Source organism: Pecten maximus, chromosome 10 (assembly GCF_902652985.1).
Source record: "Pecten maximus chromosome 10, xPecMax1.1, whole genome shotgun sequence".
Lineage (NCBI taxonomy): Eukaryota > Metazoa > Mollusca > Bivalvia > Pectinida > Pectinidae > Pecten > Pecten maximus.
The window spans coordinates 11,791,167-11,806,596 of NC_047024.1; the positions used below are offsets into that span (position 1 = coordinate 11,791,167).

Consider the following 15,430-nt stretch of genomic DNA (forward strand, 5'->3'; position numbering starts at 1 on the left):
TGTGCAAGTCAGTTGTATCTAAGGAAAAGGTAAAAAAAAAGTATTGGCATTCAACGGCGAAAAAAGATGTATGACTTTGCCAACCCTTAAAGGGCAACAGCCTTTACAGTAATACCCAGTCATAATTTTCCCGCCACAATTCGTATAAAAATGACAGAAGTTTCCAACATTAAAGACCTTTTACTAACATATTCGCAACTCGACATCACAAAGCGAACTCATAGACAGCATGTATCTATCTACAATGTACACGGACACAACATCCTAAAAGGGATGTCTACATCAAAGGGCCTCAGATTATCACCATCAGACACGTAATGGACACACGCCGTAGTGGTAATGAAACAACTGAAATGTCGTTCACAGTTCCACTAACTGTTTCCAAACCAGAAAAGCCATACCGACTGTAGGGCTAGGAGGTTTACTAAACTGGAGAAACCTTAAGTATCGTAAGGCCGTTCGAGATCAGCTGTAATAGAATACCTTTATGACTCTAAGCTCGTCCTTATTCTCTCACAACATCCGCTAGACCAATAAGGGTTAAACTGAACTGTTTGTTTCCAAGGATTTGGATAAAATACATGTGCATTTTTACAAAATGAAGGTAAATTGTCTTAATTGCCGAATTATACTAAATAATTTAATTTTTGATCTTTATATTCATGAAAAAAGGGATTAGAAATACATATGTAATTTAAATTCTAAAGCATTATGTTCAATTGTGTAGTTATTGCTTCTAAAAGGCCCCATATTGTTTCTACTTCTTGATTTCTTAATCCATCTACTATCACAAAAGTCCTTGTTATAGTATCAGATCATGTCCTAAATCAGAGATTCATTGTATCAATCTGTGCAACGTCAATGATATTCTCACCAGTATGACTGATAAATGCATACAATAAGTTAATATGATTTTCTGTGAATTTTGTAAAGTCTAAGCTACGGCTGTTGGAGTTTTGTCTGGTATACTATGAGTAACTCATATCTAAAATAATCATTTTAATCATTAAAAATGCATGCGTGTATCATTACAACGTTACTTTAGGGGCAATATCATTAACTGAATATACATACTAATAATTGCACGTGAAATTGTAATAAAGGGGTTGTTATCATTGTTTATTGTCTAATACGGCCAATGTCACAATATCTGAATTGTCATAATGTTACCATGGTAAGGGAGTTATTTTCACAACTTTGAGAGTGAGTTGTACAGAAAGCATACAGTTTACTTCATTAACTAAGAACATATTACGAACGTACCTTTAGTTTCCACTTGGCCATTTCCCTAAATATGATATGTTTCATCAGAGGAAGTGTGCAAGGCGATCGAGATCGCCAATCCGGATTATTACCGGGACTGGACTTTGCGTTTGCTTATAGTAACGAAAAGGCAGTTATGATCCTATCGAGAACGATATTTATACCACTACAAAGGTATGTTACATCATTGAAGGTGTAAGTGTGTGTCTATGGGCCCTATTTGGCTCGTATCATTTGTTATTTTGAAAAAAAGATATACTTTCTCATCAACTAAGAGAGTTCATGCAAGCAGTCGAAATTGTGGATGGTATGTATGTAAACCATTGCTAGAACACTTTTTCCATAAAGATGTGTCTTTTTAATACGATTGGTATATATACAGAAAGCATACACACATTATACATTATATTCTCTAAAAATGATAAAAACATAATAAAATAAAACAAAATATAGGCACTACCTTCATTACCTATTTTCTCAAAAGATCCTTTTTGTGTACTGGTTTTAGTAGTGATTGGCATTCACTTTTCAGTGATATAATAGATGACCTGACCACTCAATACATTCTGGTTCGTTGTCAACTTTGGTATGTTCTGATATCGAACGTGCATGGCTAATTTCAATCTGATCTATCACAGTTTCTTCCTTTATCTTTCACTCCGACTGTACTGGGTATAGCGATAGCTTCGCAGCTGATGAGGGCCGAGACCGATGAAAAGTTGGGGTTATAACATATTCAAATGACGTCACGTTTTACAAAAAAAAAAGCTGCATGTCATTGTCATTATGCTCAATGCTTAATATAATGTTGTCGTTTCTGTTGTTATAATAAATAAAGTAAAAATATAGTAGATAGATTGCGGTTAACAACACAAAATCATCAATATATGTACATATATCAAAATAGAAAATTCACCGCTTGGAATATCAGTCATTAAAACAGGGACACAGTGATATTTTCACATGTGATTAAACCAATTTTGAAAGAAAATTGTTTACTAAATTGTTGTTATGGAGCACATACTATCACCCTGGCAACGTGACGGATGTTCTGAAGAAGCCATTCGCAATTTCAAGACCGATTAAATTGAACTGTATCTCATGCAAACGCCGTTTGCGTTCAAGGCATACATAAAAGTTTTTTTCTTTTACAACTGCGAGACAAATTATATCAATTTATATCAATCACGCCTGTTGGACAAGAGTGAAGAGCGTGAGGGGTCTTACTGTGGGAGGAAACAATGAATTTTAACACAAGAGCTACCCACACCCGACTCCATGTCGCACAGGGAAATAGAACAAATCCAGATGAGATCATGATGTCGGCCATGATCTCCATCAACCTTTATCTCCCGGAACCTTGTGTTTTAGATATTTCCATCAGCAGTTGACATCTGTTAAGGAAGTCGTAATAATGTGAACAATGAGATTCCTTGGGTATATAATCTACCTTGCCATGTAAACACCTCATGATTGGGAAGCAGGGTTGTTAGTAGAAATGGAAGATTTACAATTGGGAAATTGAAACGTCGGCTTAGTTGTATGCTGTTCCTGTTGGTAAGTATTTTCTTATTGTGTCTAGTAATGATGGACGTTGAAAGAATATTTGTGTATCTATACATTGCACAGTATTTACACAGACAGCACATATCCAGCTTTATCAGCTGGTGATAACGGGTGATGACACAACGACGTTTAATTCGCCACGTCTATGTTATCCTAAAACACACATAGGAATTCAGACGTTGTCAGACAAGCACGTGTTGGATATGGACAGTGGGCTAGTATTGAAATAGCTGATATGTCGTCTGGAGTTCCGCTAACTGTTCCCATGCCAGGGAAGCCTTACCCGACTGTAGGGCTCGGCACCTTTACTTTCTTTGATGAAACCGTACGTATATTTGTCATATGAAATAAGTTTTACGGAGTGGACGTAGTCCTCTCGGAATGTCTCACAGGCAAGAGACCTGTGAAGACATGTGTAACAGACATTTTTAGACATTTTTTTTTTATATCCGTATACCTTTAAAGGTGGAGTATCAAAATTGGCTAAGAAGCAAATACGATAGCATGTATGCGCTGTTAATAGCCTACGTAGTCCTACGCTTACAAATAGGCATTTAAGTCCAAACATGTACATACGCAAGACTAGCGCTCTTCTTGTGCCAAAAATGAAAAATAGTATTTTTTGCGGGAAATTGTTCCAACCTAAACTAATAACCAACTTAAGTGAAATTTCCATTTCCAAACTGCTGAATCAATTTTCTGACAAGAATGCTACATGATCGATTTATGTTAGTTTACAAACATTAAACACAGGTGTCTGCTTCTAGTCAATATTAATAGAAAAAAATTGACACTACTCATACTATGTTAACAAGGTGTAACACTCGAAAACCTGGAAGTGGGGTGTGAGCTTCGATTCACTTTGAATTTAATTTAAATACACGTACACTTCAGTAACGTACATTGGTTTAGGATCATCAAATACCAATGCATGTTATTCTTTGTCGTATGATAATGATTTAAAGATAAGAAGATGGATCAAAAGCGATCGTGATAGCCAATGATGCATCTACTGTGGAACGGAAGTAGTTTATATATTTCAGAGTGGTATGCAGGGGACAATCTGATTGGTCGACAACTATATAAACAATTCTTGCTATAAATTGTCGGCCAATCAAGTCTACTTCCGTTCCACATTTGATGCATCGTAGATCTTCAAGTGTTACACCTTGTTGCTATAGTAGGGGTAGGGTACAATAGCTTTTCTTTCTATTAATACTAACCAGAAGCAGGCGCTTGTGCATTTAACTACCTAATCTTGTATCCAATATTGCTTCGTCGCCCAAGATATGAATGGCCATGTCAGTGTTAGTCTACATCGTAGTTATAATTGCCCATGTCGAAATATATCTAAAACCTGCAAGATGACGGTTGGTAGCATTTGTCTTAAGCCTTTTGACTTTAAATGCAACTTGACTTACTGGTTTCCAAATGCATGTAGTATCTTAAATAACATATGACACATACCCCCATGGTTCTCTGTCCGGTTGGACACTGGCAATAATAATCATTTATGGGATAATGGTGTCGAAGCTGTCATGCTGGATCCATTGTACTTTACACTCCTCTTATGCTTCAAGTGGAGCTGACGTCGTAAAATGTGCCGTGAGTGCCGATTGATCCGGATCTCATAGTCACCATCGTCACCGAGGTACTCACTGGTGTAGCCGAGGGTATTCCATGTCTAATTTTGGAAAGTCAAAATTATCCACAGTTCATTTAGTTTGACAAATAGTGACTTTGTCCTTCTGGTAGGATCTTGCTCATTTTTCGAAAAGCTGAGCTAAGGTGTTGTGTTGTGTTGCGTCTCATTCTGGTGTTCTGACATATATGTGTCTTCGAATTCTGTTACTAACAGGTTGTTACTATTCTAACGAGTGCCTCGATGACCTCAATGAAATAGTAGGAGGCAAGTTGTGTTTTGAAAAGCAGACACTGCTTGAAGTGTCAACGATATGACTCCACTGCCCGTCTAGATTTAGTTATACTTTAGGTAAGATGGAGTTTTTGTTTTCAAACCTTGTGATTTCAAATCTGTCAAAACATCACTAAACCCTCGATCAACAAGGACGTTGTCATCTTTCTCCGACCAGGTGAGACATGATGGCTTTTGTAATCTTCGCATCATAATGGCGTCCAGTAAAAGGTCCTACTGATCCAGTGTAAACATTAGGCCGGGCTATGTTTATGAACTTCACATTCCCTGGAGCTTTGGTCTGAGCACAGGAATAAAGATGTATATACCCTCAATTATGACAGTCGCTAGCTTGCCAAATAATGTTTCGGGTAACAATGTGTTGTGGTAAGAATGTTTTCTCTTGTAAGATTTCACGTCCAAGGTACAGTAGAGCAATAGTTATGTCTAATGTTTTTACTATGGAATGAAATGTTTTCGGTCTACTGGAAACTGACATGTTAAAAGGATTTGAACACTGTTTCCAGGATATGTTCGTTTTCACTTTTACCCAGAACAACAGCAGTGTATCCTCGTTGTTTAGAGTCTAAGTACTTGTTTCAATACAGGATGAACAATGTGAAAGAATTTCTAAAAAGGGGGTTCTTGCTCAGCCTGTCCAAGCTTTACAATCTGTACCATTCAGAGGGGGGAAACGCAGAGTAAAGAACAACCCTTACATTAATAGTATATGTAGTTTCTCTAAAAGATCATTGATGATATCCTTTGATCTGGAAGGTAAGTAGCCAAGAAGTCAACATTTCTCTCTCATCTGTGCGAATTTCAACGTTAGAGTGAAGATCTTTCCCTATGAGATTATGTGAACAAATATGAAAGGACAAAGGACACCTCAGATTGAGATGAAGGATGAGTTGGCATGCGAAAAATTGCCATAACACATATCTTCTATGCATAATAATGGGATGTTCTACCAGTAACCATCATCGACACTAATGTTTTGATCTTCGTGGTGATGCCTTCGTTTCTGATAATTCTTGAAACACTTCGCACACATGTCAATCTCTTGATCATCAGTAAAGTTAATGTCATCTGCTTTTAGAATATTAAGCAACCAATTGTGCCGGGGAAGTCTTATTTTTCTATAAGATTTCTTGATTTTAATGTCTCTCCTAAAGATAACCACCTTTCTCTCATTGTAAGAACGATACTGTACTAGGTAGTTTAAGTCTCCGTCAGATGCGCTTTTGTAAATATGATAGAAGCGCTTTGATATAATATTTCAAATCATGGACGTAGAAGCTTTTTACTTGATTACCTAATTATAATCAACAGAGATGGTCAATTAAGGACACATGTCGACATTACTTGAATGCGTGTTACGGATCATATATATTAGGAAAGGCACATGTGTTCATTACCGCGTTGAGTATTACAAGGTGGTCTGTTATGTCCAGTATCGTCCATCAAGTCATTTGGGTAGCAAACAACAAAGCCAAAATTCAACACGTTGCACAAATGGCAATGTTTGATAATGGGCAGGATTAGGCTAAGTAATAAAGATCTCTATACGCTAAACAATTTTGAATGGACTGGTTATGGAAGACATTTAGAATGTCATTTGTTCACAATAAATGACGGTTTTTTTCACGAAATGCTTAAAAATAATGGCAATGTTTGAATACAAATCTTATGGCAATTGCATAATAATTCAGTAGAGATTGGGATTAAGTTTTCAGTATCTCCTAACGCATATGAGGAATTACTACATTTTACCAGAACTCTGACAATTCTACATTGTAAGATATTAATTGATTTTCAAAGTGGATGGTTCCCTGATAAGATGATATTTCCTGGTTTGAAAGGGTTCCGCAGAAGAATTGTGCAATGCGGTCAAGATCGCCATTTCGGAAGGTTACCGACACGTAGACTGCGCGCTTGCTTATGGTAACGAAAAAGCGGTGGGGGATGCTATAAAGGCGAAAATCGACGACGGAACCATTACCCGGAACGACATCTATATAACCACAAAGGTATTGTACATAGCAGTAGGTCCGGTTATTTATGTTAAGATTTCTGTGTCGTGTTGGTAAGATACTCCACAATAACGGATAGACTGTCTGCGCAACCTTTACTATGCTACAGGTTTGCGCTGCTAGCCAAATGGTTGAAATGACTGTTTTAGATCTGTAATAATATTATGTATACATGCTTGCGTTATCTGCAATGATGAAGTATATGGTTTTAGATTCATCATTTTATGTATAAATTAATTAAAGTGAGACCACTTGTTGGCTACTTGTATGAGACGTCTCGGTGTATATCCGTCGAGAAATGCCGTGACAAAATTTATAACATCCCTGCAAGTATGTTTTGGGCATAAATCATAGCGTGTCAGGACAATACCTAGGAGCTGTCCTTTGTTATGTGATAATCCAGTACACCACCCGCGTGGATCTATACATTAGTTTTACATTAGTGTGATATCTTAATTGCTTGCAGTGATAGATCTACGTGCGAGCTCAGGTTCTTTGACGCGAAATGTTTTGCTGGAATTATTTCTTTTTTCTAGAAAGGATATATGATTTTAACAAAGCTAAGGGCGACAGCAAATATGTAAATTGATCACTGGTTTGAAAGACAATAGAACTATTAAGTGATACAGAGATGATTAATGAGTCAATACATCAACGGAAACGTTGGAATCTTGAATTTGATCGTCGCCTTCATATACATATATCCCGTACTGACAGCTTCTCGACATAACTATACTATCAGCTAAATGAACAGAAAATTAGTGGCTTTGACGTTGATAACATTGACCGATCAAAAATAGATATTCCTGTTGAAGTTGAAATTCATCAACTCATTTTTTTTTTTTTTTTTTTGACATTTGTGAACTATTTATATAAGGTTTTGCGACTTCCTATATCTTGTAGCTTTGGAACACACACCACAACCCCGACCACGTCGAAAAGGCTCTGAAAAAGTCATTGCGCAATCTCCAGACCGATTATGTTGACCTGTACCTTATGCACTGGCCGTTCGCGTTCAAGGTAATCTAGAATATAGGAAATTGGAAGCTTATGTACTGACAAATATCCAGACTCTAACGCTACGAAAAAATGTATAGAGGATAGCTAACAGTGTCGTCAGTAATACCAAATATATTTACGAGTTGTGAACTATTTTTTTTATATATTACTGAAGAAACGGTTAGATATGCTGTTTATTACATTTTCTTTCAACGAAAACTGTATGTTTACTAGGCCTATCTAGACGATCTTTCGCGACAAAATATAGTAAAACAAAAACAAAAACAAAAAACAAAAATCGAAAAATATTTCAATCAATTGCTATATATCTTTTTTTTTTATATTTCATTGGTAAACAATATTTTCTAATTGAATACAAATTATCAACTGAAGTAAAATACCGAAGAAGGAAAGAGATTTAGAATAATAACAATAAACAATATTTCATATCAATTAAAGGACGGAGATGATCTATTTCCAAGAGACAGTGACGGTAACTTTGTTTTCGCTGACCACGATTATATAGATACCTGGAAGGTAGGTAGACATGTAGATGTTCTTTGACGTAGCCTTTGAACGCAGCTTGATTTAACTATACAGAATACATGTATACTGCTTTACGATAAAGAATATATGAATACAAAGTTTACCAATAAACACAATTTTAATATGGTGAACCAATATACATGTACATGTTTTAAGAATAACAAAAAAATACTGACAATACAGCCGAACCCTAATGCAAACTCAAAATTGATTAAAAGACTGCAAAAAAATAACAAAGATATAGATTTTTTAATCTGTTTTAACTCTTTTTAATTCTTCAATCATCCGAATGTAGCATTATTTATGCATAATAATGAAACCGTTACCAAACCTCAAATTACATTTTTTCAGGCGATGGAGAAACTGGTTGGAGCTGGATTAGCTAGGGCCATAGGAATTTCCAACTTTAACAAGAGACAGATAGAGAGACTGTTAGAAGTAGCAACGATACGCCCATCAAATATACAGGTTTGTTGTTAAATATGCCTAAAACAATCTTTATTTTTATAGTTATGCTAATTATATAATTAATTCAGATTTTGAATGCAAAAACAATTGCTATCATACAAGATATGGACAAATCATAAAAGTTATGACAAGACCAGGTTTATGTCACCACGAAAAGCAAAATAGAGCAGACAGCAAATGTGTGTTGATATTTTATATGTTACTTCTGTTAATCAAAACATGACATAATCACTTATTGTCCAATAAAGAATACTAGGTATTTATCTTGAATATTAGTATGGATTTTTTTTTATCTTTTATGTTTTTTTTAGATAGAAATCCATCCGTATTTGCTGAACGAGACACTGGTTAATTTCTGTAGACAGAATAAGATGACCGTCACAGCGTACTGTCCCTTGGCGCATCCCAGTACATCACGGTACGTCTGATTTCATTTCTGATCGCCTAGAGTAACTTTCCTTCCTACGGTTACTCTATCAGACGGTGTAGGGTACGTTTACAGATGGGGATTGATATTATCATGCAGTTTAAATGATGTTAAGTGTGGCTACACATTTGTAAGATTTTTGTATGAAATGAGTTTTTACTATGGCACCATCTTTATTAAAAACGTATATCAACCAAATCCACTATGATAACGAATTCCAGTTTTTGAGGGATTGTTTAAAAACGCAGAAGATATAATAAACTTTTAACACAAATCGAAGTTTATCTTAGTAGACAAGTGAATCTCTATGATCGTTCGGTATGAACGTTTGATCATAATTTATCCATCATTATTAACGTTACAAAGAAAATAATATTTTAGCAAAATTGGATTCGCTGTAAAAAGAAAAAGTCAAATAACTTCCAATATTGATGATATTAACGATATTAACATCTGGTGCTAGAAAATGTTTACTAGGAAAGATATTCGACTGGGGGTTTCCAAAAAAGGTATGAATTACTTCCCTTGGACATAATGTAACATTATAACTATTAACTTTCCTATAAGTAATGTGTCTGAAACTTTGAGAGCGATTATATAACAAACATTTATAAATTAGTTTTTGTAAATGAATTTCGAGGTATATGTTCATTGTTTGGATTATGCAGAGTTAAAAAATGTTAAGTAGTATCTGTAATTTGTCATGGTGTAGTCTCATTCAGTGACCATCAGGGACATACATAGTCCCCGGTGAACATTTATTTGCAACCGCTCAAGATTTTAGATAACCATTTCATCAACAGAATGTAGTCTTTTAATTGCGTTCGATACATGGTTTTATTAACTTAAAAATGTCAACATCGGACTTCGTCCTCGGTTGATTTTATTCTCGGGTTAACGAAACTATATGCTGACTTCATCAGAACGCTATGACTGTATATATTACTAAAATAATTTAAATGAAGAGTTGGGATTTAACGAGTATTACACGGGTTGTCGAGATACTGTTGTTGATTTCTTCCTTTTTGACTGTAAACATTCTAAATTCGTTGTTTTTACGTCAGGTAAACGTTCTTTGTGTCTATGAGTCTCATATTAGACCTTGCTATTACAGGAAGATTGAAGGTGAACCAGTAATATTTGATGAACAACTTTTGAAAGATATTTCATCTGCTAAGGAAAAGTCGATAGCTCAGGTACAATACATTTGTATCTATAATGAAATTTGAGTTACCTCCCCTTGTTCAGAATTTTCTCCTTTTTTGTGTGTCGTTTAATCTATGCTTTCATATGTAAAAGTAATTTATTTATTATTATGTAAATACATGATTTATAATTTTTCAATGTTGATGAATTTTATAGCAACACCCCATATTTCAAACCGATATAAAAATACTGATATTTTCCCCAGATCTGAATTGTGGATGGAGATCCTGTCTGGGCCGTGTGACACATTGATCAAACGATCAAGTAATACTAAAGAAATTGACGGTCTCGTGCTGCTTTGACTTATATGATGTATTTCCAGGTTGTGTTGAGGTTCCTCCTACAAAGAGGTATCGTTGTTATCCCTAAGAGTATAACTCCAACCAGGATCAAGGAAAACTTACAGGTAGGCATTTCAGTTAGTGGTGATATTGACGTACCGTACACTTACATGTTACGGTTCCGACATCGTATACAATACTTGTCACAAAATGTCTGAAATGTCACCCGCGTTATAGAAATATGCCTAATTAACAGCGTCTTAAAAGTTATCTGTTTTCCTTTTTTAAATCCTTTCATTACCCATTTTTCTGATAAGGTGACATTTCAAACACATCATGTCAATATTTTGTTCTATTGCATTTTTTTCACAACTGGATCATACATATATAAAATTGTCTGATGGGAGAAAAATCAACCTCCCTCCCTTGAGGACGTTACAGAGAAATCCCCCACCATTTGGATGATATTCTTGATTGTCATCCCTCTGGTTGGAGATTTCTCTATCACAACCTCAAGGAAGGGGAAGATTATATTAGTCTCCCGTTTAACCTGTTCAAGATTTCTCTGTCAACCCATATGGTATAACAGACAGCACGTGCTGATAACAATGCAATGACGTCACGACAAGAATACAATGACGTCACATTGACAATTTAATCACGCCACTTCAATATTGTGTTGCATTATAATTAATAGAGGATATATAACAGTGTCTTGGGTAATATCAAATATATTTCAGAGTGTGGCTAATATTTTGATATTTATCTCGAGTGCCAAGCACGAGTGAAAAAAAAATCAAAATATTTGCCACACGAGTGAAATATATTTGGTATAACCGAAGATACTGTTATATATTGTGTTAGTACATTTTTAAAGCAAAATATACCGGGTCAGCTTGTAATTTTCTTAATCGTCGTTAAGGAGTGTTTTAATTGGTCAAATCAGAAAAAAAGCGATTTCTAGTGAAAAATAGAAGAAAAAAAGGGATATCACAGTTATAAGATAAGAAATTTTCGATATTTCACTGGTAAAAATGTAATAAAGAATTGTACCCCATGTTCACTGCGAATATGTAAGAATTCCCGCAGTAGGCCACGAACAATTTCTATGGTTAGCGCTCCATAGAATATATACGTTGCCAACTGCGGGCATGCTACTATAAACGCAGTCAAAATGAGGTACGATTCTTACATTTACAAATGTACATCAGACAAAGTGTTGAAATAAAGTACAAAGAAAATAAAAGTTGGGATATGTTGTGACGCTTGTGACTACGAAGATGTGCTAATATAATATAGTTTCAATGAATCTACGTCAATACACCAGTAAAGTTAACAAAATTAAAAGAATCAACTCCACATTTTTGTTTGATATCTTTTACGTTATTGATTAATTGGTATATTTACAATCCACAATTTCCGTCTCGGATTAACTATGGTTGTCAAACACAGCGTGTATTAACACTGATTTAGTAGTAACGTGGTCGAATGTAGCCTACCTCGTTATTTAAGTTAAATCATGCATTTCCGCAACATTCAGTCTAGTGTTTGACAAAGTCACGTGACGTTAGCTTTTTGTACAGAGATCATCAGGTAACAGGAAAAAACGTTAAAATTGCGTTGATCAGTCCTTTCAAAATGGCGCCGTCTTTTTTTACGTTTCATAACGTCACAGAGACGACTTCAAGATTGCTATGTTACAGATTCCAGCGCTTATCCGCTGAGTCTCTTTTCACTAAGGATATACTAATTTATCCACGGTCAGAGTTTACTAAGCTGAATAAGGGAGAGATGCAAATATAAATATTTTAACATCTGGACCCTTGCTTAAATAATGTCTGATGGGAAACATAATCAACATTCGATCGCTACTTTGAGGACATGACAGAGTTTTCAACTCTCGTGGTGATATTCTTATACCTACCGTCTGCAGAGTCTCTGGTTAGACAACCAAACTATCTCTGGGGTTGAAGGTTACTTTATTACAATCTCCGGTGAGGAAAGGTTTTCACTATTGCACCTTTTTTCTTTTTTCTTTTCTGTTTGTTTCAGTTATACGACTTTGATTTGTCCGAGTCTGAAATGAAGCAAATAGCTGGATTAAGTGGAAATTTCCGGATCGTTAAGGAAGATAAGTGAGTATATGTGGCGTTATATAACAAAATATGATTATATGATTATGGATAGCTGTCAAACATTACAAGTGTATAATGAGGTACTACTACTAGTTAAAATAGAATGTAGATGAAACCCCAGAATTATCAGCACAACATATTTCATATGTATCCAGCATTTCGTTGATTGATATTGAAAAAAAGGTAATTAAGATATTGTTTCATATAGCAAAACAGACGTTGGTTAGGTTAGTATTATGAATTGTTCGGTGGTGATAACGTAGCTCTGGACGACGGACGGACGGTCGATTTCTGACAATTGGACAGAGCATACCCTGGCGGAGAGTAGTGTAGGTAGAGTATGGATATTCGTTCTAAGAATTGGAGACCTTCGACCTCGGTGAATAAACCTAAAACAAAGCAAACACTTGTATAATGTATTAAGTATTAATTTATATTGCGAAGTAAGTAGATAGTCAATTGATAATGTCAGTTCATTTATGAGATTTCTGTATGTACAAATGTAATATTGTAATATTGTAGTATTGTAGTTTTGTAGCATTGTAATATTGTAGTTTTGTAATATTGTAGTATTGTAGGATTGTAATATTGTAATATTGTAATAGTGTAATAGTGTAGTATTATTACATTGTAATATTGTAGTTTTGTAATATTGTAGTATTGTAATATTAACGTATTGTAGTATTGTAATACTAACGTATTGTAGTATTGTAATATTAACGTACAGTATTGTAGTATTGTAATATTAACGTATTGTAGTATTGTAATACTAACGTATTGTAGTATTGCTCGTCCTCGTGTTTAGGATACCTATTGCTATACTTACTTGTACATCCCTGTATTATAACACAATAGTGTATGTTTTTTTATTATTTCAGAGTATCAAGCCACAAATATTACCCTTTCTACGACGGCTTCTGAAGCATTGACAATCAAGAAAATTGTATTTAACAAAACTACAAGCAGCCAGCATAGCATGGGACCAGAGTTTTAGTGGACAGGCTGTTTATGTAGTAATTCGTGGTGTAAGGATCAGTTGTGACATGCTCGTTAAACTAATTTCGCCACTTTCACGTAATAAAAAAGATAGGATTTAAACAGTAGCAAACAATTACTCGTTACTACTCCACATATGGTCAAGTATAACAGAGACAATTGACATTAAATCAAATACATTTATCTTAAAATCGACAACGCGAGCGCAAAATACGATAATAAATATAGATTTGCATGGATACAATTTAAAAAATACATTATATTGGTCATTTTCCTTGAACCTGGATTTAGAGACCACCTGTCAATTATGTAACCTTTTTTATTGACTCCCTTGGAAGGTCACACATGACAGGTTTGACTGTATGTGGAGAATTAGATCAGGCGTTTCTAAAGGGTAAACGTCTGCTTCATCCACGACAGACCTATGTACACTTTAAACGGATCAAAAAGAGTTTAAGATGGGTTTCGCGATATAGATGTACGTTATTACTTACTATGCAGTAATACAATAATTACAGAGTCTGTTCCCAAGGACAAGTTACATAATGCTCATCCCAAGACAACATTGAAAATAATGAGAGGGAATGGCGACATGATAAGTTCAGGGATCAAAGGTCAACTCACTCCAACTCGCCGATTAATAGAAATCAAATTAGTGATTAAGACTGAAACCATTTTATATTTTTAATTAATTGAAATCTAGATGTTTACGAAAGTGCACAACATGTTTTATTATTTGATATAGACTTGATATCAGATACATCTTTATGTCGAATACTATATAGAAATAGTTATGTTTCAATTATCTCTTAGAATATTTCGTCAATTTTCAAGTTCATTATGGTAACAATTTTGATATGCATTTCATCATTTCTACCCACACACTTTCCGATAAATTTACCTCTGCCGACCGTCTGCCAAGAATGAATTTTGTTTGGTCTGTTTTACTACTCTCCATGAACTTCACGTGGTCGGTAACAGGGAGGAAATTGACAATGGTCTCCAGGATGAAGTCCCTTCCTGCGAAGAGAATATGGCATTCTAAAAGGCAATGGACCCCTATGTCAGGACCCGTTTTACCTCATAGCTTACAGGCAACGTGATCGGCTTCCGAAACAAATGACAGCTGTTTTAGTTCGCCAAACTGACATGTTTCTCTAACACTAAGTTTAGATATTTTCAAGAAGGGATGCATATCTAGTTTAACGTGAACACTGGCAAAAATAGGTTAGCCAACTTTCCAGCCAATAATTCTCTCCATTTTTTTTCTCTTCATACGTCTGTAATACTCTTTTGATAAATGTTTTCCCACAGACCTTTAAATGGAATGTCATCATCAGGGTTGCATATTTTTAAGAATGCCTCGATATTGTACTTTTCCATTATCTAAGGTACGTCCGGTATCAATCCCAAGGAACACTTGTTGTCGGTCAAATTTATTATCAATCTTTTATCAAATATTTGTTTTCACATAAATACTTCCTCCTTGTACATAACTTACGTATTCGAAGGGAAGAACTTGGACTGTTGAATTTCCGTGTTAATCTCACGAAGGCCTAATGATGATATGGGGCCTGTTTGTTTATGTGGACAAA

The 15,430-nt window shown here is 35.1% G+C and overlaps 1 protein-coding gene across 1 annotated transcript; it reads left to right on the forward strand.

Annotated features, from left to right (window-relative positions):
- The first annotated feature begins 3,051 nt into the window (after nt 1-3,051).
- LOC117336526 (aldo-keto reductase family 1 member A1-like) lies at nt 3,052-14,163 on the forward strand. The gene is made up of 10 exons (XM_033897137.1): nt 3,052-3,154; nt 6,607-6,774; nt 7,681-7,797; nt 8,236-8,313; nt 8,674-8,790; nt 9,102-9,208; nt 10,332-10,413; nt 10,746-10,829; nt 12,757-12,839; nt 13,718-14,163. The coding sequence occupies exons 1-10, from the start codon at nt 3,065-3,067 to the stop codon at nt 13,758-13,760; spliced, it is 969 nt and encodes a 322-aa protein (XP_033753028.1). The 5' UTR covers nt 3,052-3,064; the 3' UTR covers nt 13,761-14,163.
- Nucleotides 14,164-15,430: the final 1,267 nt, after the last annotated feature.